This window comes from Dermacentor silvarum, chromosome 6, assembly GCF_013339745.2.
Source record: "Dermacentor silvarum isolate Dsil-2018 chromosome 6, BIME_Dsil_1.4, whole genome shotgun sequence".
NCBI lineage: Eukaryota > Metazoa > Arthropoda > Arachnida > Ixodida > Ixodidae > Dermacentor > Dermacentor silvarum.
The window spans coordinates 7,826,703-7,853,518 of NC_051159.1; the positions used below are offsets into that span (position 1 = coordinate 7,826,703).

Below are 26,816 nucleotides of genomic sequence, written 5' to 3' on the forward strand. Positions count from 1 at the left end.
CTCTACAATCACCATATATGTAGAGTAAACGTACCTTCTTGCGACGCGCGAAAGGCTGTGGGGGAGGGGCAGGGAAGGCAGGCGATGTTTAGCTGCGGCACCAAGTGCCTATTTATATCAGAGGCTCCGGCAACAGTCACCAACGCCGCACGCATTTTGAGCGAACGCGGGCAAAACGCCGGCGGCGTCGACAACAGTTCTGCGTGTTGCCGGTGCTGCTGCATGTCCAAGTTTATACAGCTGATAAAGCTGCTATCATTACTCCGTATAGCTCTCTTCAAATTTGCTATCGCAATTGATGCTTCGCCTTTCAGGTGAAACTGCGACAACTTTTTTATCTGCTAATACGCTCATACTGCCAGCCACGTCATTTAATACAAAAGTGTTGCAAGGCATGCATGAAAAATAACTTGGCAGGCCTCAAAAAAAAAAAAAAAAATCACCGCCCCTTCCACTCCCCCAACATGGTCAAACAGCGAAGCTGTGTTAGTTACACCAAGTGTTACATGTGCATGTTGCGCGTGATGCAGTTGCGTAAGCACAAGTAAACACAGATATGCAACAGGAACTTATATTATACTGAAACGTTGCGAGGGGAGAAGAGGCAGCGACTTCCGACGCTACTCGACGGGTGTCTAGTTCTCTAGTCGAAACCTGCCGAGCCGCCGCCAAAGGCATCGGCTGCAGTCACGGACACCGTGCGCGTTCGGTGCGAACGCGGGGAAATGCGGACGGCGTCGGCAGCAGCTCTGCGCGTTCTCTCGTTGATGCTGCTACATATTTGCGGTTCTGTCAGTGTGTTTTTAGGGACGAAGTTCCTTATAGCGGCACCCGTTCGTCCCCGTCGTCGTCGTCGTAGTAGTAGTGTGTAACCAGTCTGAGAAAAATGAGAAAAAAAATTCCGAAGTTGTGTCCGTAGCGCGGAATCGAACCAGGGACCCCTCGCTTCCGAGCGCGCGGCGTTAGCCCACTACGCCACGAAGCGGACATGGACACACGCACCACGATGGCAATAAATACCCAACATTAACGAAAGGCCGCGTTTCTAGCGCGTTTCTAATGCGTTTGTGCTAGCGCGTTACGGCCCGTGTAAGAAGCTGGTGTAAGACGCTGTGGCCTCTCCGCCTTACCTTCAACGCGTTTCGAACGCGCTGCCCAAAGCGGTGGCAAGTCAAGTTCAAGTCGAGGAGCGTTTATGAATACGGGGGGTATACTCTCTCGGTAGTCATGTGATGGCGTCGGCAAACGCGGTGCACGTTCCGGCATGTGTAAATGACTGTGTAAGACGCTGTGGCCGCTCCCCCTTACTAGAGAGTACTGCACGTTTCTAACGCGTTTGTGCTAGCGTCCCCTTAAGCGGGATATCCGATGATTCTCTCCGGAGCTTCGCCCACTCATCATCATCCACCCCGTGGATATGCTGTGAATTTTTTTATTTCGCATGAGATCTCTGTGTTTTGGCGTGCCTTTTTTCGCGTGCAAGTTGCGCCGCCCCTTTTTTGCGCGCCAGTAATGAGAGCTAGCGACGAGCCGGTTCACGATCCGACTCTCGCTGACCCTCGCGGTCGGCAGCCTCTTCCTCAGGAGTACGCACCTCTCGTGGTCCTCCCATAGTCGCATCGCAGCCCAGCTGCGATGCACTTTTGTTGTCCGAAAGGGCACGCTGCACAGAAACACCTTCTCTTGTACCCATCGCCTCTCATCCTCGCGTCAAGCGCGCCCTGTCATTGGTCGCCTCCTCCCCCAGCGCACGTCTCCTCCTCTGCTGGTCCCGCAACCTGCCCTCCCCGGCGAGGCTCTCGCCCTCTCCTGGTCCCGTGACCTGCGTGACGCCGGACAGACGGCGAAGGCTCGACTAAGAACAGCTCCGCTGTTAAAAGCGTAGGTAATCGCAGTTATCGTTTTCTTTTCTGTCATTATTATTGGAAAAGTTGTCCTGGGGCATAATACAACTTACAATACTCTAGAAATGGCCGGTATAATGACCCAAGTATCTCACGTTGCAAGTCAGGAGGGCGTCCCGGACGAAGACCGGCTGCTCTGAGGTGCCGCAGACGTGCTTGCTGTAGCCCCGGGCGCGACCAAAGCAAGTGCGTCACTCTCACTGCATTAACGGAGGTGGCACAATGCGGGCATGGGGACCCATATGCGACGCGGTGCTGCGGAAACCATTAAAGCCCCCAGAAAAAAAAAACAATGAGGGCGGACACACCAAAGTGGGGCACTTATTCGCCGCGAGTAAGCCCACCAGAGAGGTCGCAACTGCACCGAAGTATGCATGCTCGTCTGGTGCGTAGGAGAGTTTCCTTTTCGTGTAGCAGTTGTTTTCGGGGAAACTACGGTAGGGGATTAGATAGGCGGGCGGGCGACAGTTAGAACCTGCCTCCTACTAGCCAGCTACAGGCGCGTAGCTAGAGTGGGGGCAGGCGAGGCGCGTGCCCCCCCCCCCCCCTCGAAATTTCTGTCTACCAGGGTGACTTAGGAATTTTAGATGCGGAGCAGCTTATGGTCGGGGCTATGTCACTCCCTCCCTCCATCCGCCGTGCGGCGCCCACACCCGCACTGCGCATCCTCCTCCCCCTCCTCTCCTTGTATGTATATTGTGGGCATTTATTGTGCACTTCTTCATCATCTGTACATTATCATCATCATGCGTGTGCCCCTCACCTTCATTGCGCGTGTGGGCGCATCATCATCAGCGTGGACTGTGTCGAAGGCTGTTCAGGCTGGTTGTGGACGCCGCCCTTCTTCGCCGTGTCGACTCTCGGGCTCAATAAAGGTCCGCCCTTATTGTGCCGTCACAAGTGGTGGAGGTGCTGGGTACTTCACACCTATTTAATAGGCTAGAGTCTTATTCGTTATCGGAATTAACCAGACAAATCGCTCCACAAACTAAGAATATATGTATATATATGTACGCCAAGCTCCGGCTTCCGGAAGCCGGAACCGGAATCCGGCTTCTGCTTCCGGTTCCGCTTCCACATCCGGTTACGCTTCCGGTTCCGGTGTTTTGCCCGAATGATCCCCCGGTGCTTGGCCCACTCATCATCATTCACTTCGTCCTCTCATTCTCCTCCCGCAACGCCGCGATGAGTGCCACGGACAGCGCCAGCGTCAACGCCAGTGTTGGCGCCGTGGACAGCGCCGCGGAGAAGAGGCCTCGAGCCGCTGCCACGAAACGGCAGCGGCGACAGGCCGATCTGAAAACTAATGGGAACTTGAGTCTACCCCATGGCTGCTTCGCATACTACTCAGGCTTCCCCTACGGGAAGATGGTGTAATTTTTTTATTTAGGATTGCACTTTACCTCGCGAAGTGTTTTGTGGAGCTACGAGGCGATATATGGCTCCCAGTCACAAATTTGCCGACAGACGCCAGCGCCACTCCTTCCCCTGGCTGAGCGCCGCGTCACCATGTATCAGATCGCCGGCACGGTGAGGCGCTCAAGGATGGCCGCGATATTTGCGACATTGCTCTCGCGTCACCGTTGTTCCGAGATTGTTCGGCGCTCGGGTAGCCAAGGTATCCTGTACTGTTGCGTGGTGAACTGCCACAACAGTGACAAAAAGCCCGGGGCCACCTCCAGCCACCTGTCAAGTTCTACAGTTTCCCGGGTAAATAATATGAAAAGAAACGCAGGCAGGCATGGATAACCGCCGTACGCAGAATCAAGTAAGTCGGAATGCGCAAGGTTGCATTTTCAGAAAATGTTTGCTATTATTCGCGGCAGTGTTGTTGCTTCGCCTTGTGGGTCAGTCATGACAGTTCTCTCGTCACGAGAATATCGATGCAGCTATACTTCGACATGCTTTGGGTGACGCATTGAGCGTCGGCTGAATTGGGCGTGCGACGCACATTGTGCTTTCTCGTGTTTGTTTGACACCACACGCTTGATCGGTAACGCTTTCGGTAGTAGCAAGTTGCAAGCCGTTGAGCGCTTTGCCACAGGTGCATGATTAGGCAGGTCATTACTAAAAGGAATGCGGACTGTAATGTTTGCCATCTTGACTCCGCGAGTTGTGTTGCACGCGGCGGTTTGAATTACTTCGGCTCTCGGTCGTTCTTTGATACCGGTGCAACACGGGCACTTTCGATTGCGATCGAGCCCGACACGGATCAAATTTCTCGATCACGACCAAGAATGCTAGCTGTTGCACGGTCCAACAATCCAAATCGAGTTGGTAGAGTTCACTCGGCACTACGGTGCCGACGATCATGATCTGCTGGATCCGGATCGTGCAAACTAGTGGTCGAGAAGTGCCCGTGTAGAAGCACCCGATCCGGATTGGACTCGACAGCGCTCTAAAGTGCCTGAGTTATCGAGGTATATATTCGCCATGGGTTTAGACACCTCCGAGACGTCACATTCATTGTTTCGCGGTACGCGATGGTAAAAATTGGCTCTCTTCGTACTTGTTAGGCGGCTTTCTTTGCGTGTTTCTTCACGCTTTATTTTAGTCTTTGACGAATCCTTTGCCTCTTTCTTCGTTTCCGTTTTTGCCATGCAGTGCTATCGTATGCAGTGGACATAAATATAGGCTAATGAAGAAGAAGAAGAAGAAGAAGAAGAAGAAGAAGAAGAAGAAGAAGAAGATGATGATGATGATGATGATGATGATATCGTATCACATTACGCCACTCGATGCACCTGCGCGAAGCGGCCGCCCCTGCCGACGCTCGGCGGTTGCACCCAGCACAGGCAACGAGCCCCAGTGTCCCTTTAATTATGAACCCCAGTTACATAATAATGAACCCCTCGACTGACTGCTCGACATATAAAGATTTTGTATGCGAAAACATTAAATAACTTGGCATGCGAAAGCGAACAAGCGCGCCTTCCTTGATTCTGTCAACAACAGGAGTTGTGCACGCTTGTATCCTTTATTTTTTGCAGTACCTAGCTGCCAGAAAAACGTAGAATTTCACGGCCGGATGTCGGCCCGTTGTGTTTTTGAGGCTGTTGTGACAATGCATGGTACACGTTCCTCTAAAACCGGAACGAAAGTTCGTTCCTCGTTCCTTCCCAATGTTGAACTGAGTTCCCGTTACAAGTTCCTTTAATGCGAAAGGAACGCGTTCCAATTACACTTCGAACATTGGAACGTGTCGTTACATTAACGTTACATTTGATTTTTAAAATTAACATATAGTGTCGGGTAATCCTCAGGCGAAATAAAGTGAGCAATTTAAAACTCACATCGAATTACGTATATTATACGAATTTGAACATCGCCAACAGCAGATTATCTGGAGATAAAACGAATCCAACGAAACGCTCCTAGACGAACTTTTTTCAGGGAGCACCGCACGTACTCCAGCAGGTATAACTGCAACTTTGGCGCTCGTCTATTACAAGGGCCACACATATGGCACCTTCCACTTTGGACTTCAAATGCGCACTCAGGATACTGCGATTGAGATGTGCGAATAGAAAGTTACTCACATGCACCAATATAATTAAGTTTCTTGTACAAGAAACCGCATCGAAGGAAAAATACATAGGCGTTTAATTAATGGTAATTCAATATTGCAGCATGAGTGGAAAGAAAATGTCCATAATACGCATTCGCACCTTAGTAAAAGTCCCTCATTTTAACTAAACAAGAGTTGCATCTCGATGTCGGTGTACGACAGACGAACCCGTTTTTTTCGTCGGCATTTCATTGGCAATGTTGAAGATCCGTTCCACCGAAGCACTTGCGGATCTTTACGCTAGGGTCATAGGTCATGATCGATGGGGTCATGACGAATGTCAGTCAGGGGAGGACTGGAAAGTTTCCATCCGCCGCCGTCCCTCGAGTGGCGTTGCGATCCTGATGTCATCGTTTCTCTGCGGCAAGCCGGCATGGAGGAAAGAAATGACAGGAGGGAGCGTCACGCGGCAATCTTGAAGCATAGTCATAAAAAAAGTCACAGCGTAAGCTGGTTGAGCGGCGCAAGAGTAGCTCCAATTTCGGCACCACGCACAACAAGGTCTTCGCGGCAAAGTGTCTTCGATCGCCTCGATTTTTACGAAAACGATCTGAACTGTCCACCCGGCGACGGCGAGCTGCGGTTGCAATGCTCTCTGCAAAGAAGTCTGCTGAGCCCGATGAGGCCTGGTTGTAGCCGCGCACGTAGCTCTACGATTTGCTTCTTCAGCAGCGGTTCGTACCTTTCGAGGAGAGGCCATAACGTGTACCGAAGAGGTGAGTGAGTGAAATAACTTTATTGAGGTCCAGAGAAGACGCAGGAGACACCCCGCGCCACCCGGCTAGTCCCACGTAGGGACCGGCAAGCCGAGCTTGACCGCCCAATCGCGGGCACTCTGGACGGCCAGGGTTTGGTCGTTGAGTTCGGGGCTGCCCAAAGGTACCCAGAATACGTGGCGCACATCTAACATCAGGATAGCGTTGATTGCACGCCTCGTCTCACGCGGCGGTTGCAGGCACGTTAACTAGGTGGCGCCACCATACTGGCGGAGGCTCAGGTCGTCTGCGCCTGCGCGCCTGCCTAGCGCGCAGGCACAGAGGCGCAGGGCTCGTATAAAGGGAATTTATTTCTGCTTGATAGCAAGCACTTTCGTGGTTTAGTGGTAAAGTATCCCACTCCCACGCAGCGGGCCTGGGCTTGATCCCGGCGGAGAGCGGGTACTTGTTTTCGCATTTCCCGCGATAGCGGCTACGGGGCGGCGGCGGCATCATCGCGAACAGAAACGGCTATTGGAATGAGCCCATAACAACTTACGCTGTTAAATATAACGGAGAACTCGCGAAAAAAAATTACACCATCTTCCCGTAGGGGAACCCTGAGTAGTATGCGAAGCAGCCATGGGGTCGACTCAAGGTAGTTTTATCAGCTGTATAAACTTGGACATGCAGCAGCACCAGCAACGCGCAGAACTGTTGTCGACGACGTCGGCGTTTTGCCCGCGTTCGCACCGAACGCGCGCGGCGTTGGTGACTGTTGCCGGTGCCTCTGGGGCGCCTACCGCCGCGCCTCTAACCTAAGCTGCTTCGCATTATCGCGCGCGGAGCCGCAGGTGTTGCCATTCGTTGCGCAATCCGGCGAGGCAAGGAGCTTCGGAGAGGAGAGGAGGAATGCCAAGAGGAGAGGAGACAAGGAGAGGAGAGGAGGGGGAGGAGGATGCACATGCGCAGTAGGGGTGTGGACGCATGGCGGTTGGATGGATGGAGGGAGGTAGGGAGGGAGTGACATAGCCCCGAGCATAAGATGCTTCGCATCTAAAATGCACCATAGTCATGTCACAGGCAAGCGGTAGTAGTTTGTGCGTCACGCTGTCCGCCCTGCGTGATGTGCTGCGTACGTGCGTGCGTGCGTCTGTTGAATGCCGTGAAACGTTTACAAAGTAACGCCGTTCCCTCTGCTGTTACAGTTCCACCGACTCCGTTCCTCCGTTCCTCTCCAAACGAACTAGTTCCAGGAATGCCGTTCCGTACGACACGCATGGTAGGCTTGTGTGAACAAATTCACGGGAGACACTATCTCGCAGACCGTGCTCCCGTACACAACACGCCTACGCAACCGCGCTGCCTGGCGATTTCTTCATTTGCTCCCGCGGCCGGCGCTGCTCAGTAGCGTCCGTAGCGCCGCCTAGTTCAGGTTGGAAAGTCTATTGGCAATAAGCCAGTGCTGGCATTTTAACACGAAAGTGTTTTATGCCGGGGTCCACCAAGACTTCACTGACGTATTTCCGTCACGGAAATACGTCACGCGAACATACACGAACATAATACAAAGAAAGAAACCAAAAGAAAAAGATCCACAAACATGCAAAATTTGGAAATCGAACCCACGACCTCTCGGTCCGCGACGATAGATCGCCGAGCGTTTAACCCATTGCGCCACAAACGCATTTGCAGAGAGGTACACAGACGCGCCTTATATATCTAACACTCCTCCGTGTACCCGCGCTCTTGCTCGGGGCGGTGCCGCCGCCTACGAGCAGAAAAGAGAAGTACTGCATTATGACACTAACGCGCACCGACAGTGAACGCTTCGGTGGTCTCAGCACTACGACGCCTCGATGCCAGCATTCGAAGGGACGCTGGCATCAAGAAGCACTACCAACGCGTTCTCGCAGAAACACTACTAGGTGGTGTTCACCGTACTCAGCACAGCGGAGCGTGGCCTCCGCAATTAGCTCTGAAAATGTTTCTGAAGTTGATCGCGGAGGCTGCAATTACGACGCGCTGTACGCGCTGATTTGACTCGGTGACGATTCAGTTACGTGCTTTGTCTTGCGCGTTGTATTAGTGTGTCAGTTACGTGCTTCGTCTTTCGCGTTGTGCTAGCGTGTGCAGCGTAGTGCAGCTTCCATATGCACGACGGTTGCTCATGGTCATCGACGTTGGTAGTCGTGATGGAGGAGACGTGCCACCAGGCGTCAGCGTGGGTGCATCAACGCCTAAGGGCGCTTTAGCCACAAAACACCAATAGACATTATATATCAATGTGCAATAAACATTACACTACTTCTGTGAAGACACGTTTCACTTTCGTGTTCTATACCGATTCCTATATAAGAGGGATCAACCACATTTTTTTTTTATCAGCAAACTCGAAACTGATAAAATGCGATGTAATACAATATTGCCTTCATAATTACTAATGAAGTCATGCGACCACAAGGTTGAAACAAGTTTGTGCGGCCAGGCCAAGCGTCTTGTCGATTATGTTTGCCGCTTGCGACTGTTTACCTCGGTAGCGGAGGGCTAGTACCAAGTTCAGGGCCAATTCGAATTAGTGAAATAGCACTGCGGATCAAAGAAAGTTGCATACATAGCATAGCATCTTACATTCATAGCATATCGCATAACCTGAATAAGGATAGCGAGAACGCCCGGAGTGTACGTAGTTCTTTCTGCTCCTGAATGACTGAAGGTTTTCTGCAAGTACGAGGGTCAGCCAAATGAAAACCGCAAATGTCTTTTTTACGGCGTAAGCTGTTATGGGCTCCTTCCAATAGCCGCTTCGGGTCGCGATGATGCCGCCGCCGCCGCTTCGTAGCCGCTATCGCATGCAAAAAAAAAAGTACCCGCTCTCCGCCGGGGTCGAACCCAGGCAATGCCTCCTTTACTATATGCCTGCCGCGTGGTCCGATAAACCCGGTTCCGCGCCCTCTCCCTTTTTTCGTCTCCGCGATAAGGCAACGAGCGCCGCTTGTGGCGCAAGTCTGCAACCTAGATCACGTGCTGCGGCCTCCGAGATTACCATAGCACCTGTTACCGTCTCGGAGTCGACAGGTGCTATCGAAGCGCCTGCGGAAGTCTTCGGCCACCGCTGCCGCCGCCACCGGAAGTTGAAAAGGCAACGAGCGCCGCCTCACGTTATTTATGCTGAACTACCGCCCCAATGGGAAAGCGAGCGACGCGGCGGGCATCTAGTAAAGGAGGCATTGACCCAGGTCCGCTGCGTGGGAGGCGGATACTCTACCACTGAGCCACGCAAGGGCATGTTTGGCTGGGCCGAACGGCGCTAGCCATCGGCGATGGAACGTGTCGGCTTACACGCGCGTCGGGCGCGTTGCAATAGGAGCCATGTGACAGCCGTAGTTGCATTGTCGGCCGCTTGGCTGGGCCGAACGGCGCTAGCCATCGGCGATGGAACGCGTCGGCTTGCGCGCGTGACGGCGTCCAAAGCGCGTTACTAGGTAGTACTCAAATTACTAGGTATAGTGTTGCCGAAACTCGTCTAGCTTACGCTGTGACTGTGCTGTGTGTGCCGCGCAGGCCTGGCATTTTTTTTAATTGTTAATAGTACACTCGCGGCACAAAGCTGTTTTACTTTTCCACATAATCTCTTTTACGCTCAACGCAAGTTTGCCAGCGCTTACAAAGTGTATGTACTCACGTAGAAAATAATTCCCGTGGGAGTGCGCGCAACCACTCGTGCACCGCGTGCCGTACCTCTTCATCAGAAGGAAACTTCTTGCCGCCCAGGGCGTCTTTCAGTGGTTCGAACATATGGAAGTCGCTCGGGGCAGGGTATGGTGAGTGTGGTGGATGTGGAATACACTCAAACTTCAAGTCTGTTATTGTCGCAACTGTTGCATGGGCCGTATATGGGGCCGTGCATTATCGTGTTGCAACAGAACACCAGCATACACCAATCCACGGCGTTTCGATTTGATTGCAGGACGAAGATTATTTTTTAGGAGGCCAGAGTATGATTTACTAGTGATAGCGGGCCCTCTTGACGTGTAGGGCTCCAAGATGATGCCCGTGTCGTCCCAAAAGGGAGTCAGCACAACCTTCCCTAATGATAGCTGTGTTCGGAACTTCTTTGGTTTGGGTGACGAGTGATGGCGTTATTCCTTACTCACTCTCTTCGTTTCTGGTCGGTGGTAGTGAACCCAGATTTCGTCCCCGGTGACGATTCTTCCAAGGAAGGCATCCCCGCTTGATCAACGTGCCGCAGAAGTTGTTCACACATCGCTGTTTCGATCCAGGAGTCAGCTGCCGGTGCACTCATCTTGCAGGCACTTAGTGGAATCCGAACACATCATGCGCAATGTAGTATGCCGAACCATGAATGATGCTTACTGTCACGGCTGTCACCTGTTTGTCGTCAACGCGAAGTTGATCGACGGGGTATACAAGCTGGTTGGTCGTTCTGTACTCAAGCGAACTCAGTGAAAAGAGTCAGTCGGGAGTAAACAAAAAACAAGATATTTATTGGCTGGTAAATATACACGAATAATTAAAATAAAAAGCACACTAGACAAACTAACACACCTGAACTTAATATAGCAAAATGATGACGACAAAGAAATAGGATGATCAATTAACAATAGAATAAAAATGAAACGGGGCGTGGATCAATCATACAAGAATACACTTAACAGTAGTTCACTAAACAAAGTTCAACCGAAAACAAAGTTCATAGAAACAAATGATGTCATACGCATGGCCGGTCAGCAGCAGCAAGTCCATAAACCGTGAAGTCGGCGCGCAGAGCTTTCCCCAAGAATGCTGGCAGGCCGATCTTGTTGAGGTGGATGCGATTAGTGGGCTGGGTTTCCCGGGAGTCTAGATCTGACGACTCCCCTCAAGCACGTTGAGCTAACTTGAAGCTTCGTTGAAGACGCTGGTTTGACGTGTCGTACGTCAACTAGTTACTTGGAGTTCCGACGCGGCAAGGCGGCCCAGGCGATACTGGACGGCACTAGCTCCTTGACGGTTTCTCAGCAGATTATAGGTTCAGCTTCTAGACTCATTTGCAGAGGCCATAACCTGTGCTGAAATAGCCTCTCCTTTCCCTAGTTCCCTATGTCGTGGAACTGCAGGTATGTAGAGTTCACCTACTTATTTCATGAGTCAAATAAACATGAAACTTGACTCCTCCCAAAAGCCTTGCCCATGCCCCTTTTAATCTGGGGCGAGGGAACGGTTTATTCACCCCTCGCTGTCCGAGGTCGCGCCCCCGCACTGCACCACACGGACTCACACGCACACACTTGGGGCCGTTAATCGGCGTGTCGCTCTCTCGAAATGATATGCCGCACCATGGGACCACGACGTTTTTTGACGCCCATTAATCGGCGTGTCGCTATCTCGAAACTATATGCCACACCGTGAGAACACGACGTTTTTGGCGCCCGTTAATCGGCGTGTTGCTATCTCGAAACTATATGCCACACCGTGAGAACACGACGTTTTTGGCGGCCGTTAATCGGCGTGTCGATGACTCGAAACTATGCCGCTCCCTGACACTCACACTCGCTTCAATGTCATATAGCGTCGTCCGGTGGTTTTCCATCATGATGGCTTCAACGGCTGCAATGTTTTCTGGAGTCACAAAGGGGTGTACCTGACCCGGACGAGAAGCATCGGCCACGGATGTCACACCGTTTGTGAATCTGTGACTCCATTCATGGGACGTTGTGACACAAATTAAATCTTCATACTAGACCTTCATTCTGCGATGAATTTCGAGAGGCTTCCCACCTTCACTATGCAGAAACCGAATAACAGAAAGCTCTTCCTCGATGGTGCAAGTTCCTAGTGGGGCGGCCAATTTTACACTGTTCCTGTGCCGATGTTTCTGCGCCTGCGCGTCGCTGCCACCTGGTGAACATCCGGCGCACTGTTAGGTACATGTCTGCCAACGTACAGGCTACTGGCGAAATCCTTCGCTTTCTTGCTTCACATTTTCGGTTTTCTTTGGCTGGCCCTCGTAGGTCAACTCGGACAAAAAGAGACGACCACCTGTATCACGAGGTGCCGCACGCAATTTGTGAATTGCATAGAAAATGTTGTTTATTCAATGCCATTGTCGTGCGAGCGTGCGTATGGCGGTCTGACAACCGCTTATGTGGTTGAGACATCTTGATGCAGGCCGCTGTATTATTCAGAGGCTAAATCAGCGTCATTTATAGTGCCACAAAGTTATTACAGTCCACTTAGCTGAATTGGCATGTATTGACGGGAGCGTGGCTGCGTCCTGGTCTTTAAAAAAGCTATTTTGAACCAGGCCCAAAGTGGAACAAGAGAAATTTCTGAGGCTTATGGAATAAAAAACATCACAGCCCTTCTGCTACTGTGAAGATGGAAGCCAGCGAAGCTGTGACTGTGGTGGGTCTGCTATAGTGAATATCGCTATAATGAATTCATATATTATCGTTATTGACTATATAGAGCCTCTTCGGTATGTTCGTCAAAAAGCTATGACACCGGCGTCTTTCTTTCGCCCGGGGCTATGGCCAAGTAGTGCGTTTGCTGTTCCATTACTGATCTTTTAGCTGATCATTTCGGTACTTTTTGTTCTCTGTCTGACAGTCAGGATGTAAATTGCCTAGTTAAATACTTTGAAGAGCTTGTCAAGTCATGTACCAAACGATTTGTGCACTTTAAAACTAAGAAACGTAATGCTAACCTTCCCTGGATCACTCGCGACACATTGCATTTATCTCGTCGTGTCCGTAGACTTAAGCGTTCTAAACGAAGCCACGATCCCAAAACCCTGGAAAGGTTTCACAAGGCCAAGAATGAACTTAACTTTAAGCTGCAAACCAGCTAAAGATTTCTTTTTTCGGTTTCAACTGCCTGATCTGTTAAGAAATAACACTCGTAAATTTTGGTCTTCGATTGTACCTCACGATGCTTCACCCACTTATTTCAAAATTGATAATGACGTCATCAGCGATCCGTCAGTAATATCAGATGCTTTCAACAAGTATTTGCAGTGCGTGTCTCTTCCCGATAACAACTACATTCCTTCTCTAACCAATTTAGTTGGTTCTGAAGCAATCAGGTGACATTGGCATAATCAATGAAGGTATTCTTAACCTTATATTAAACTTGGATACCAAGAAATGCATCGGACCGGACTGCATTCTTGGTTCGATATTTCTTGTGGTCATCAAGATATCTGACGGTCATATATAACAAATCTTTATCATCTGCCACTGTTCCTTCCTCATGGAAGTTAGCTAAAGTTCTTCCGCTTTATAAATCTGGTCATAAGCCGTCTTTGTCAAACTACAGACCAATTTTATTGACATCACAGTCATGCAAATTCTTGGAACGCATCATTCATAAACGCATCATGCTTTTTCTGGAATCGCATAACCTACTATCTAACGTACAGCATGGGTTTAGGCATGGTTTTAGTACGACAACGCAGTTAGTTGAGTTTACGCATGAGATTTTCCTTAACCTTGATGTTGGCAACCAGGTTGACGGTATTTTTATAGATTTCTCGAAAGTATTTGACACATTATTACATTATAAACTCCTTGCCAAACTTCTTGCTGTACTAAATAATCCTCAGCTGGTTAAATGGATTTCTAGCTTTCTCTCACTTCGCTCCCAATTTGTTTCTACAGCTCGACTAACTCTTCTGCTATTCATGTGACATCTGGAGTGCCCCAGGGCTCCGTTCTTAGGTCACTGCTGTTCTTAATCTACATAAATGATTTTCCTGTAAACATCTCTTCTAAAATTCGTCTTTACACCGACGACTGTGTTTTATATGAAGTGATTGACTGTTCTGATGATCACTACCTCCTCCAGGAGTCATTTGCTAGGTTAGTTGGTGCAATACCTGGCAGATGAACATTAATTTTGATAAAACCGTCCTTATGTCCTTCTGTAACAAATCTTCTCCTTCTCTTTTCCATTACTTCTTCAATAACCGAGCCGTGGGTAGGGCATCTGAGTATATGTATCTCGGTGTCATTTTTACGCATAACATGTCATGGTAAAAACAGATTGATTACATATGTAATAAAGCACTAAGAAAATTAGATTACCTGCGTCGTACGCTATCCAACTCTCCAAAAGATACTACGCTATTGTTATATAAATCACTAATCCGTCCTATTGTTGACTACGCATCTGTCGTTTGGAACCACCCTTATAGAAGCAGTGTGAGGTTAACAGACTGGAAGCAATTTAGAAAAAAGCTGTTTTATATGTCACCGTTATTATCGCGACTTTTCACCCTGTTCGGCAATTCGTTCTTTCAATTTAACTTCGCTCTATTCACGTGGCCGCATCGCATCATTAGGTTTTTTGCACAGCATCGTCAACTCTTCGGTTAGACTTTCAACAAAAACGACTATACCAGCCTTGCGCCAGAGTCATCGACGAGACGACATCAGAACTTAAACTTGCTGCTCTACTTTGCACGCACTAACATGTTTAAATTCAGCTTCTTCCCTCGTTCCACAGAAGACTGGAATCCCTTACCGGGTCTATTCGCTCATGCCCATCCCAAAGTTTTGTATCCGCCATCCAAGGTGTATGGTCTTAGCACATCATCCTTGTCGCTGTATGGTATTTTGCTTTGTATATCATATTTCCCTTTGTTAACCCACTCCTGCTATAGCGCTTATTTCGCTGCTGTATGTACAAATAAATAAATAAATAAATAAATAAATAAATAAATAAATAAATAAATAAATAAATAAATAAATAAATAAATAAATAAATAAATAAATAAATAAATAAATAAAGTCCTCCCCATCGTCATAGACTAGCGTATGAGCCACAGCGTTCATAGCCGCGGCAGACTGCAGGGCATCGTCAGGATCCTGGAATATGTGGTCAAACGAGCGTTCGTCTCATAGCGAGTCCAACGGGCAACTGCTGATAACAGCGCTAGCGCGATCTCTGCGTCACGAGACAAAGGGTCCCAACGGATGGTGCGACGTGCCGCGGCCGAGTATCACGACACTTGTGAAAGAGCATCGGCGGTGGCGAGGGGTATAACAATGGACCGTCCGTCATCCGCTTTGACGCCTGTGCTGAGGCACAACTGGTGGGAAACCGCCACGCACATGGAGACAAATCTTATGCTAATGATGATAGTTTTTTCTACACGCGGACACGTTCCTGGGGAACCTAGCCCTTAACAGGCAGCTTCTCTATAAAAATGAAAGCAAGGTATGTGAGCATGCCTTCGATGGCGCAATCAAAAAAGCTGCGGTTTCTTGTCGCGGTAACCCTTTACCTAGCAACTTGTAATTATGCTTTTTGACACTTGTCGGTTCCTTGATGTGTGCCTCTAAATGTGGATATTATTTTTTTGTTTTCGATTGCCCGATTATGTATATATAACGATTACGTGCGAAAATAAGAATTTGTGCATGAAAGTAGGTCTGTGTGTAAGTCAATTTCTTCTCTGTCCTCGTGCAGTCACGCTGCAGTGTGTTATCATGAATTCTAAGTGCCACAATTCCAATGGTTATGCCTGTGGGCAGAGTCGTCATGCCTTTGCGTTGAGAAAAAGCAGGATTGCTTCAAAATTTGGAGGACGTTTAAGCTTCGGCTTTAATAGGGGAACGCGATAGCATTTAAAGGTCACTGGCTGCTTATTAGGCTTTTTTCTCGTATTTTCAAATTACAATACGAAGCTATCAGGTCTACAGGATGTGGTTAAGTCGTCCTTTACGATTTTTCTGATGGATTTTACTTTGAGAAATTCAATTTTTTTTTTTCACTAACGCCTTGCGCCACGTGAAGGGCCTGCCCAGTCGGGGTGGTTCTCGGGATGATGTGGTTCGGCATGATCATTTCTCCCAACGATGCTGGGCGCTTACGCCAACGCCGACGCCGGATTTTCTGCGACACGAGGCCCTTAACGCTATCGCGTTAGAATGTGGGCCAATAAAGGCATGTAAAGCATAGTAAATAAAGCCAAAAGAACGTCTGCAACCCCAAGCTCCAATATGAGACAAATTCATTCACTAAATATTATTCCCATGGTAGCCGAGCGATGGCAGCGTCAGAGGAGGCCCCTCTAGTAATCTTATCACGAAACTCTAAGGTCTGAGCAACGTCGCTACCATCGCATGACAATATTCTGACGGTCACTTGGCAGCTGTTCCGCTCCGAAGATTCATCCCAGTTTCCTTGTTTGCAGCGCTACAGTCCGTGGGGCAAAGGAGTCGGTAACCCGTCACCCAACCAGAACTTCAGGCGGCGGTCACGTGAGAGGACCATCGCCGAGGAGACTGACACAACGGTACACACCGAATTGAACATCCGAGACGTTTGCCCGATAACGAAACACTCTTTTTTTCTTCAAGATGAGCATCGCTGAAACAGAAGAATGAAAGACAGAAGTAATGGAAAGCAAAATACGCGTGTACTCGTATAGTGGTAACTCGCGTATACTCGTATAGTGGTATAGTGGTAACATGTACTCATGGACGTTAAGTACAAACCTACCTGACGACTATAAGCGGTGGCTTACTGACAATGCATTTCCCAAGTTGCTGTTGCAGCGTCTGCATAAAAAGGGCCTCCATGCTTATTTTAATTTGTTTCATTATACGCGTAAGCACTGTGGCAACCCATGCGAACACACACACACACAAAAGCAACCGCACGTAACGAAAGAAGTCACCGACCATTACGATATTGCCTGATGCGACATTTGAGCGCAGCTCTATACGTGTTTTCATTTCGCGATGTATTGGCCGGCGCCTACATTCGGTCCCGTGCGGCACGTTGCAAACGGCGCGAAGTGTGGAGCGACTGCCACGCTAATCTGGAGATCGCGAGAGCCAGCGCGTGGGGCCAGTGCGTAGGTGACGCGTGGGCTTGATTCACAGCAGCCGCCGCCGACAGACCTACCAGACGACGTGCGCTACTTTGGCGCCACCTCGTAGCCATCGTCGCAGCACTACGCTTTTCTTGTCACGCTTTCGCCATACCCCCTCCGCTTCCCTCCTCCTCGCTGTCGCCGCTTTTTTCACCCCCGCTGCGCGCCGCGTTCGCTCTCATCTTTCGCTGTTCGCGTTCGCTCGGTTACAAGTGACGCCGACGCTCGCCGCAGAAACGGGCGCCTAAGAGATGCGCTCTGAAAACAATCAGCTTTATGCTAGCAGAAACTTGTCATTCGACGCATATGGGACGCATAAGTTACTGGTTCACAAGCTATCTATTTCTGAATGAACTTTGCGTATTCTGCAACTGAAGAAGATCCATTTTTATATACTGCCACGCATAGTGGGATTTATGTATGAGCAAGCCCGCCTGAATTAAGTTACAAATAAAAGAAGGAAAGTCTTCAACACTGGACGACGAAGTCGGGATCAGAATTTTTTTTTCTCATTAATCGCAAAGCCTCTTTTGAAAAGAATTACGAAGTGAGCTGGCTGAAAACGGGAATGCCCAAGTGCCTCACGAACGCATTAATTTTGTTCAAGGATTTTTATTCATCATGTAACCCACTTATGCATTGTCTAGCTTCCTGCGAAATTTATTTGTACATATAGCCCCATAGCAAACTAAATAAATATTTATTTATTTATTTATTTATTTATTTATTTATTTATTTATTTATTTATTTATTTATTATTATTTATTTATTTAACTACTTTTACCACTGAGTGAGTAACAACAGAAATGCGGTCGTACCTGCTGCACCATGGCAACGGCAGTAAAGAAACGAAGGAACAGAACGTCACCAGATGAGCGTACTGCTGGGTTAGATAATGGCGATAAGTTTACAGCAATACATCGTTATAATGAAGTTGCAGCCAGAATTACTTCGTTATATCCATTATTGCATGTACTGCACTGAAAGTCTATATGGGGATTACAAGGGGAATTTCAATAACTTCGTTACATAACGTTTCATTACAATGAAGTTTGACTGTAATGCTACAGCACCGCACGTTGTTTAAATGAATTGCAAACATGGCGTCAGTGGCCAAATAATGAAGTAGTGTGCTTCTTAAACCGAAACAATAGATTTGAAGGCGGCCAGAAGCGAGGCACTCTTACTGATCAACTGGAAATTATTGAACACACGTTAACGGCCCCATGTGTTCGCTTATAAACTGGTGCTTCTTCTACGCAGCAGTCGCGGCTCTCTTGCAACAGATTCACGCGGAACAGTAACTTGCACCAGTATTTCGCTTTGCGGACTCTAATAAATACTGAACTAAATTAAATCGAATTGAAACAATTGCTCTTGGCATGTACACGTTTTGAATACAAAAAGAAAAGCAGGATGCTTTACTCGAAGGGTATAGTTGTGGATCCAACGTATAGCATCAAATAAGAAAACAGCAATTCAGGACAGCGCAGTTTGCATCAATGAAGAAAGTACAAAAATACTAAGAAAATTCAATTAATGTAACATAAACATGAGACACTTTACAACAATTTTTGAAGAATAGGTAACACATACAGTCGAACCCGCATATATCGAACCCAAATATAAAGGATTATTGTGTATATCAAACAACTGTAAGATACCCGTGAAATAGTTATTTATTTGTTATTTTATATCTCGAATTACCGATATATCGAACTATTTCGCGGTTCCCTCCGAGTTCGATGTATCCGGGTTCGACTGTAAAACGATTCCTACTGACTTATGTTTAGAGCACTTACAGAATGTACACAATGCATCTTTGTGGAGATATGTGCCTATATCGAAGTCCATGTGGATTATTATCCTTTATATTCTAACAGAAACGAATGTTCGAAATTTCTAACGGTGAATTCTCGAATAAATTCTGAATCGAATAGCAAGAACCATTCGATTTGTATTCAATACTTTGGATATTCGTACACTTCCAATATAACAAAAAATATAAAACGCTATAAGCTGCTTGTACATGTGTGCGTGAGTGTGATCGTTCCTTTTGTCTTTTTTAATGATTCTAGTGAATCACTCTCCTACGGTCTTACAGAGTACCACGTGTTCGCTGCTTATCTTTTTTTTCTTTTCTTTCTGTTTGTGCATCGTGGGGTCTGAAGTCAAGCGCTGACCACACAAAGGACGAATTTTTATTACTACTATTTTTCAGGAACAACCATTCCTTACCGGTGGACACCCGTCCGCAAGAATTCCAAGGAAAGCCAGGAGCCGAGGCCTGAGTGACGTCACCCTTCAAGAAGGTAAGCCCGAAGCCCAACACCTTTATTATGGTGTATTTATTGTGCCGTTAACACACATACTACGTGGGCTTGGGTGACCAAACGAAACATCTAAGCAATGTAATTGTTCGAAAAAGTCGAAAAAGAGACGCCAACGTGAGGCGCCGGTGAAAGTCAACACTGTTGCTGAAAGTCAACAACATGCTGCTCATGCAGCTCGAACGACCACACACCACGACACCGAGAACATGTCTGTGTAAAGTTCGCCAAATGGACCTAGGGATCACTGTGCGTGCAAGTCCATCCATGCTAATTTGGACAGCCGAAATAATGAAAAATGTACTGTGGGGTTCAACGTGTCGAAACTGCACAATGCGTTAAGAGGTAGGCCGCAGTGGTGGACTCTGAATTAATTTTGACCACCTGGGGTTCATTAAGGTGCACGTAAATCTATGTATACTAGCTATTTTGTATTTCGGCGCCATCGAAATGCTGCATCCGCAGCCGGGAATCAAACCCAGGACCTCGAGCGCAGCAGCGCAGCAGCGCAGTGCCGCAGCCACTAAGCTACCACGTTGGGCAGTAAAGACGAAAAAAAACTTTTTTGGAGTAGTAGGGGAAAATTTTGATCAATATGTAGGCAGTATCTACATAATTATAGCATCATAAATTTGAGCTATTCATAATCAGTTCAAAGCGGATTGAAGCACTGTCAGTCGGTTCGCGAAACCGGAGAGTCGCCTGATGACTGCAGGCACTTGATGCAGTTTCGGTTTGAGTTTGCTAGAAACCTTATATTTTCAGCTGCTAGTACGGAAATATTGTTTCCACTCCTCGCCACGGTAGCTTAGCGGCTATGGCATCATTGCGTTGCTGAGCTGTAGTAGCATGCTACGCATGCCTCCTGGCCAACCTGTCCAAAATTCATTCAAGGGCCTCTATCTCTCTCTCTCTCTCTCTCTTGTGGAAGGTTTATCTTTCTCATTTTTGTTATGTCCCTGTAGAGATAGGTCTAGCTTCTTGCTTTTCTTTTTTTCTTTTTTTCTGGCTGTACAACAGCACGCACCGTTGGTGTGCGCACAGCGTGTTTCGTTCGCGCAAGAAGCAGCGAGAGTATAATTTGATTTAGCTCATTATTATCGCCTCAGGGCATTTCAAACGTGCCCACTGCCGTTCTGCACTTACTCAAAAAATGTAAAATAGGTCTCCTAGTTTCGCTCTCTCTACTGCGTACCTTTATTCGCACGTTCCTTGTTTCTTTTCCTTCCTTCTTTCTTTCTTCATCTTTCTATTTTTTTTGTACTCATACGATGTTCTTGGCTTTCCCGTTTGCCTCCCCCAGAATACGACACCCAGGACACCTTCCCATGGGCGAGACACACGGGGCCACCACGCGAGAGGCACGGTGCCTTGGCTGGCATGTCCTTCAGCGAGAAGATGGTGAGCATGAGTGCGTTTATAAACGGTCGCACACTGGGTTTGGCCCTGGTAAACAAGCAAGGCCAGCGCGTTAAGTCCTCCACACTTACTTCTAGAGCGCAAAATCTGTGCACGGTGACGCAAGAGAGAGAGAGAAAACATTTATTTGGACCATCGAGGTCGTTGCTCTTGAGGTCAAATGGGTAGTGTCCTCATTCAAGGACTCCACTGGCCATGGCTGCTCGACGAACTTGCTGAACGAGAGCTTCTTGTACCGCCAGGGTATCGCCGGTCAGCTGTACCTCCCACCGCTCAAAGGACGTGCTAACCGTCTTTAAGTGTTGAGGTTTGCCCCCGCATCCCCACGAGATGCGAAAGAATGTAGGGCGTGTGTCGCCGCACCAGGGGCAGATACCGCGCTATATTTGTGGGTACATTTTGCTGTGTCTGTGTAGGTTTGGGAATGTGTTAGTGGGAATAAGTCTGAGAGCTACTGCCTCTTCAGTGCTGAGCTTTTTGTGAGGGGGAGTATAAATCCTGCAGTTGAGCCGCTGGATCTCGAGGCGGTCGCAGCAATTGGATGGCAGGGGCCCGAAGGTAAAGGGTGGTGATTGATGAGACGATTGGTTTTGCCCGGCTCGGTTGATTAGCGCTCGAGTTAAGGCGTTCGCCCTTTCGGTCCCCTCCAGTCGCGCGTGGCCCCGCGTCCACGTGATTTGATGGGCCTAGAATCTGAGCCGCCAGCAGCGGTGTTCATCTGTTGGTAAAGTTACGGCAGGCCTGTTGAGAGTCGGTAACGACATGAACTTCCCTGCCCATCCTGTCTTGATTCTTTATTACTAGTGCCGCTTCTTGGGTATCAGCCGCAGCTGGGGTCTCTGCCCTGGCGGAGGCCATGAGGGTCAAGGAGTTGTCTCTCCCGTTCACGGCGGCTACCGCGAAGAGTCCCCCGTCAGGGTACGCCACCACGTCAACGTATGCTACGTACGGGTCACCCTTGAATTGTCGGCGCTGTCTATCGACGCGAGCCTTGCGTCGTCCTTCGTAGAGTTCATGACTCATGCTTCGGGATGGGGTTCGCCTTTATCTTGCTTCTGACATCGGGTGGGAGTGATTGTTGCCCTTCGAGGGCACGGAGCTCCAATGCCGTTCTGGTCCGATGGAGGATGGCTCTGGCCGCCGCCGTCTTCCGTAGTCTGGCTTTTTGCGAAGCCATAACCGCGTCCGAAAGCTCAGCGAAGGTGTCGTGGATCGCGAGAGCTCATAACTTCTCGTTTGAGGTAGTGACAGGGAGACCCAGGGCCTTTCTGTACGCGCCTCTGATGATGGCATCGACTTGTTCTTGGTCGAGTTTGTGTAGCGAGTGGTAGTGATACGGCATGCCATACTTTACTCTGCTGATCACCAGGGCCTGAACGAGGCAGAGCGTGTCCTCTTCTCGCATGTCCTTGCGGCTTCTTGTTATTCGTTTAATATTCCGTGAGACCTGGTTGGTGGCGGACCTTAGGGTTTGGAGGGTGTGGGAGGCTTTCAGGTTGCTCTAAATCCGAAAACCCAGAATCCTAGTCTTATTGCTTTCCGTGATCTTCTGGCGCTCTAGATAGAGGTCGATAGGGCCGGGGTACTTGCAGATTCCTCCTCCGTGCAACCGGATCACTTAGGACTTCTCGGGCGCACAGCGCATCCCGCTTGCTGCCGCAAATCTCTCCACGGCCGTCGCGGCCTCCTGAAGGGTCGCCTCTTCTCGCGCGAGGGAGCCCTTAGTGGCCCAGAGCGTGATGTCGTCTGCGTACAGGGCGTAACCCAGATCCAGGATCTTCCGCAGCTCTTTGGTCAGCGCTAGCATCGTGACGTTGAAGAGAATCGGGGAGACTATCGCTCCTTGAGATGTTCCTTTGTTCGGCACGTCGATAGTAGCCGATCGAGTCTGGCCTATTCCGATGGTTGCCGTACGGCCCGTCAGGAACGCTTTGATGTAATTAAAGATGCACTCCCCACAGCTGATGTCGTTCAGTCCCTTGAGAATGGCCTCGTGAGAGATGTTATCGAAGGCCCCTTTCAGGTCGAGTGCGAGCAGGAGGTGTTCACCTCCCTTCGGGACGCCCTTGAGAACTTCTCCCCTTAGGATTAAGAAAGCGTCTTGTGCAGAAAGTCCTGGCCTGAAGCCTAGCATGGTGTGCGGGAAGAGGTCACCGTCCTCTATGTAGTGTTGGAGGCGGGCTCCGATGACCCTCTTGTACAGCTTGCCGAGGCACGAAGTCAGCGAGATGGGACGCAGGGCGTCGATGGCGGGCTCCTTGCCGGGTTTGGGAATGGTCACGATTTCCGCGTGTTTCCCCTCGTTCGGTAAGTGGCCCTTGCTCCAGAGTTCTTCGCTTAGGTATTTGGTCAAGTCCAGGTTGTGCATGTGGCCCAGGTTTCTAATCATGGCATTGGTCATTTTGTCAGCCCCGGGAGCAGTGTTGTGCTGTGAGGCTCATGCCGCGGCGTACACCTCTTCCTCCGTGATCGCAGCGTAGAGTTCTGGTCTGGGTTCCCCTTCGTATTTCAGGAGGCAGAGTCGTGTGGGGTCGCTACCCAAGTGTCTGGTTTTTACGGTGTCAGTCACGTCCTGGTCGTTTCCGGGAAATTTGTGAGCGATTTCTTGAAGCGTCCGACTGGTTGTCGATTTGGCCTTGTCGAGCTCGATCAGGAACGCAGGATATTTGGATATGGAGCTGGAGCAACCTTGCCTTCTTGTTGAAAGAGCGACAATTCCACTGCCAGATCTCAATGTGTTCGTGCGCGGCGTGTGGTGTCGGCCCTTGCTGACGTTCATGCCGCCGCCGTCGTAGTTGTCGGCGTCGCTGACGTCCCTCGTGTTGTTTATGCGCTTGTACGCCTTGATGCGTGGGTTGCTGCTCTCATCGTCGACCCGCTTGCACGAGCCAAATTCAGCCTTGCGTATTCTTTCACGTTCTTCACTGCTTAGTGCGTTCTATTTGACTTTATTGTTTAAATCGCCCATCTGGTGCCTCGTAGCATAAATGCTTTCGAGGGTGACTACACTTGAATGGCCTGCTGCTGCCGAAACCGTACCGGGTAGCGAGGAGGGCGTGGAGGTTCTTGAGGGGGAGGGATGGAGATGGCGGGCTGATAGCCTATCGTTCCGCTTTGCGGCCCTGCCTGTGTGTTGTTGTTTGTTTTGCTTAGCATCGCTTCTAAGTGTTGCATGCGTTGATTAAGGCCGTTAACCTGAGCTTTGAGTTTTTTTTTCTTCCCTGATGCGCGTACATTCTGGGCAGCATTCACTATTGTCAGTGGTATTTTTAGCGGAGGAGGTACTAGACTGATTCCGGCTCACCTTGTTGTTGGCATGGTTCTTCTTGCCCGATTGGTTCTTCTGCTTCGACGTGGATGACGAGACGCAAGAAAAAAAATCTCTATCTTTGCTTTCCTGCCCGATTTGTGAGAATTCCCAACAGTGAAAGGCGACAATGATGCGTGGGCCGCACAGTATTCAGCCCGGTGTATACCTTGAACCCAGCAGCTGCATTATGTGCTATTACTCCCTTTTTTCTGTGCGCTGTAGACAGAAATGTCGGCGACTGTACGATACCCTGTGACTGATCAGGGTTGTGAAACATTACAGCGCATGTACGCCACGAAAAAAAAAGAAGAAAAAAAGCTGTAACTTCAAACAAAAGCTCGTGCACACTTTTCAGGTGGAGCGCTCGAAGCGAACCCTCCCAACTTTGCCGAACGTGGCTGCCGCAGTCTTGACAAACAGGCACACGCGTCACGTTGCGTATAGCACGCGCACGCGAGTTTCTGTTAGGCCAAAGACGCAGCAACGAAACGGGAGAAATAACAGCGTCACTGCTGTCTTTCTTCTCGTACATCAGCATGCATCTCTCCTCCTCACCATGATTCCCTCGACAAACATCAACCGTCACCTTCGTCCTTGTGAAATACATCAGTCGATCGTATCCCATTATGCAATCGCACGAACTACAGTTTTCATTTCGGCTTAGGTCATGAAAGTTGTAGTGCGTAAACGTAAACATTGCTTAACGTTAAAGTAGTAACCGTTACGGCGCATAAACACGAACATTGCATGAGATTGCACTTTCCATAGATGACAATAAAGACAATTGTTCGCATTGAATTTAGTTTGATGCCATTTATTTGAACACATTACAAAAGCTTCGCTTCACATGGATTTCAACTTGTGAAATTTTTGAGATCTGAATTTATTTTTTCTAAGGGCATTCAATTTTGTTGTCTGCAAAGACGACGTCGTGGGTCTGGCCTGCCAAGTTGAAGGTATCGCGCCCGACTCTGGAGATGAGGACGCAGCGCAGCGCGCACTCTTTCCAGCAGCAACGTGAACAACGGCGGAATTCCCGTGAAACGCTGAGCGCTGTTACAGGCCTGGGCTTGGGTGAACCTTCAACAGCGTCTGCTTGGAACTCGAACCAGGTTGACCATCGGAGAGGGTCCGGCAGGGAAGACGAGGCGACGTAAAAACAAGTAACAGAAATTTAATACATGGTTACGAGTGAGTGGTGTGCTCCAAAGGAAACATACGAGAAACGTTCAGCGTGTATGCACCTACACGCTAGGGCAAAAGTGTTCTTCACGTGGCTGTTGGCTGGCTTTCTTATACCCTCCACCATCCGGGCGCTGTCCCCCTCTCCTCTCCCGCACTGCAGGACATAGGGCAAACCAGAAGAAGTAGAGATGATGGGTGACCGTAGCAGGGTGAACGTCCTCAGCGTGGGAGGAAGGGTTGCAGGGTGGCACGACAGGTTTCGTCTCTCACTTTCGCGACTGACACGTCTATTCATGGTGATAAGCGAGATCGTTCGGACCGCGAATTACTAGGCGTTAGCACGTGGTTCGAGCATGGCCGCTCAAAGGGAATCGGAATTGACTACACGTGGTCCGGGCATCACAGCTCCAAGGGAATCGTAACGGCGCGCGATACCTCGGTAAATGTGCCGCATGGCAGTTGGGCGTATATTATGTCACTGGTTATCAACTCTATTATCAAGCACGCGATGTGTTGTCTTATTACCTTTAGACAATTGAGAGAGAGAGAGAAGTTTAATGATGGGAAATGCAGAGAGGTCGGCCTGAGGTAAATTCCTCTAGCCAGCTACTCGGCGTTGGGGAAAGGGGAACAGGGGAAGAAAGAGGGAAGAGGCGCATGATGGGTGACGATGACGAGAGAAGGAGGATGTAAAACATATGGCAAGCAATTTGGCATGCTCAAAGCCTACAGTCCAGGCCCGTACTTTTTAAAAAGTTCAGTAGCGCCTGGATGGCCTTGAAACTCGATTGAGCGTCTGGCCAAGGGCCTAAAATAACGTCCTCCGACAACGGTGGGCTGTCGAGACGCGTAAGGTCGTTCTTCAACCTTTGACTCTCTTCCACGTACTTAGGGCAGTCACAAAGCACCTGACCTATAGTCTCATTTACATGGCACAACTCACAGTCTGGAGACTCGTTGCGTCGCATGAGGTGCACGTATCCGCACGTAAACGCTACCCCCAGCCTTAGTCTGTGCAGAAGACTGGCACAGCTGCGTTGAATTTTCGGTGGCAGCCTAAATTTCATGGTAGGGTCCAATCTCGATAGTCGTCTGTGTCGATTATCCGGATTGTCCCAGTGCAATTCTGTCGATTTTCGGATGACACTGGAGAGGAGGCAGTTGGCGTCCGCTCTTGAAAAAGGAATTGCAAGCATTGACTCTGGTTCTTCGAGTGCTTTCTTCGCTTCGGCATCAGCCAGTTCGTTGCCGTGTATACCACAGTGACTGGGAATCCACTGAAATGTGATGTGGTGGCCGTTTTCTTGCGCTAAGTGTATAGCTCGGCAGTTTGAAGAGCCAACACTCTGTAAGCGCTATCTTTCAACACCAGTCTAAGTAGTTGCAGAGCCGACTTTGCGTCACTGAAGACTGTCCATACTTGAGGAGGCTGTTGCGAAATATATTGAACGGCCTCTCTGATTGCCACTAGTTCCGCAGATGTTGTAGTCGTGTTGTTACACAGACGAAACCGTCGAATG

At 49.1% G+C, this 26,816-nt stretch overlaps 2 protein-coding genes across 2 annotated transcripts in view; one reads left to right on the forward strand and one right to left on the reverse strand.

The window, feature by feature from the left end:
• LOC119455273 (uncharacterized) overlaps nucleotides 1–26,816 on the forward strand; it is a 191,245-nt gene that overhangs the window by 113,502 nt on the left and 50,927 nt on the right. The window contains exons 7-9 of the mRNA XM_037716676.2: nucleotides 16,369–16,470; nucleotides 19,274–19,364; nucleotides 20,686–20,783. Coding sequence (XP_037572604.2) covers nucleotides 16,369–16,470; nucleotides 19,274–19,364; nucleotides 20,686–20,783 — 291 coding nt within the window. The remainder of the gene's footprint in view (nucleotides 1–16,368; nucleotides 16,471–19,273; nucleotides 19,365–20,685; nucleotides 20,784–26,816) is intronic.
• Nucleotides 1–26,816, reverse strand: part of LOC119456414 (putative deoxyribonuclease TATDN2) — a 362,817-nt gene that overhangs the window by 12,038 nt on the left and 323,963 nt on the right. The gene's annotated exons all lie outside the window — the stretch shown is intronic.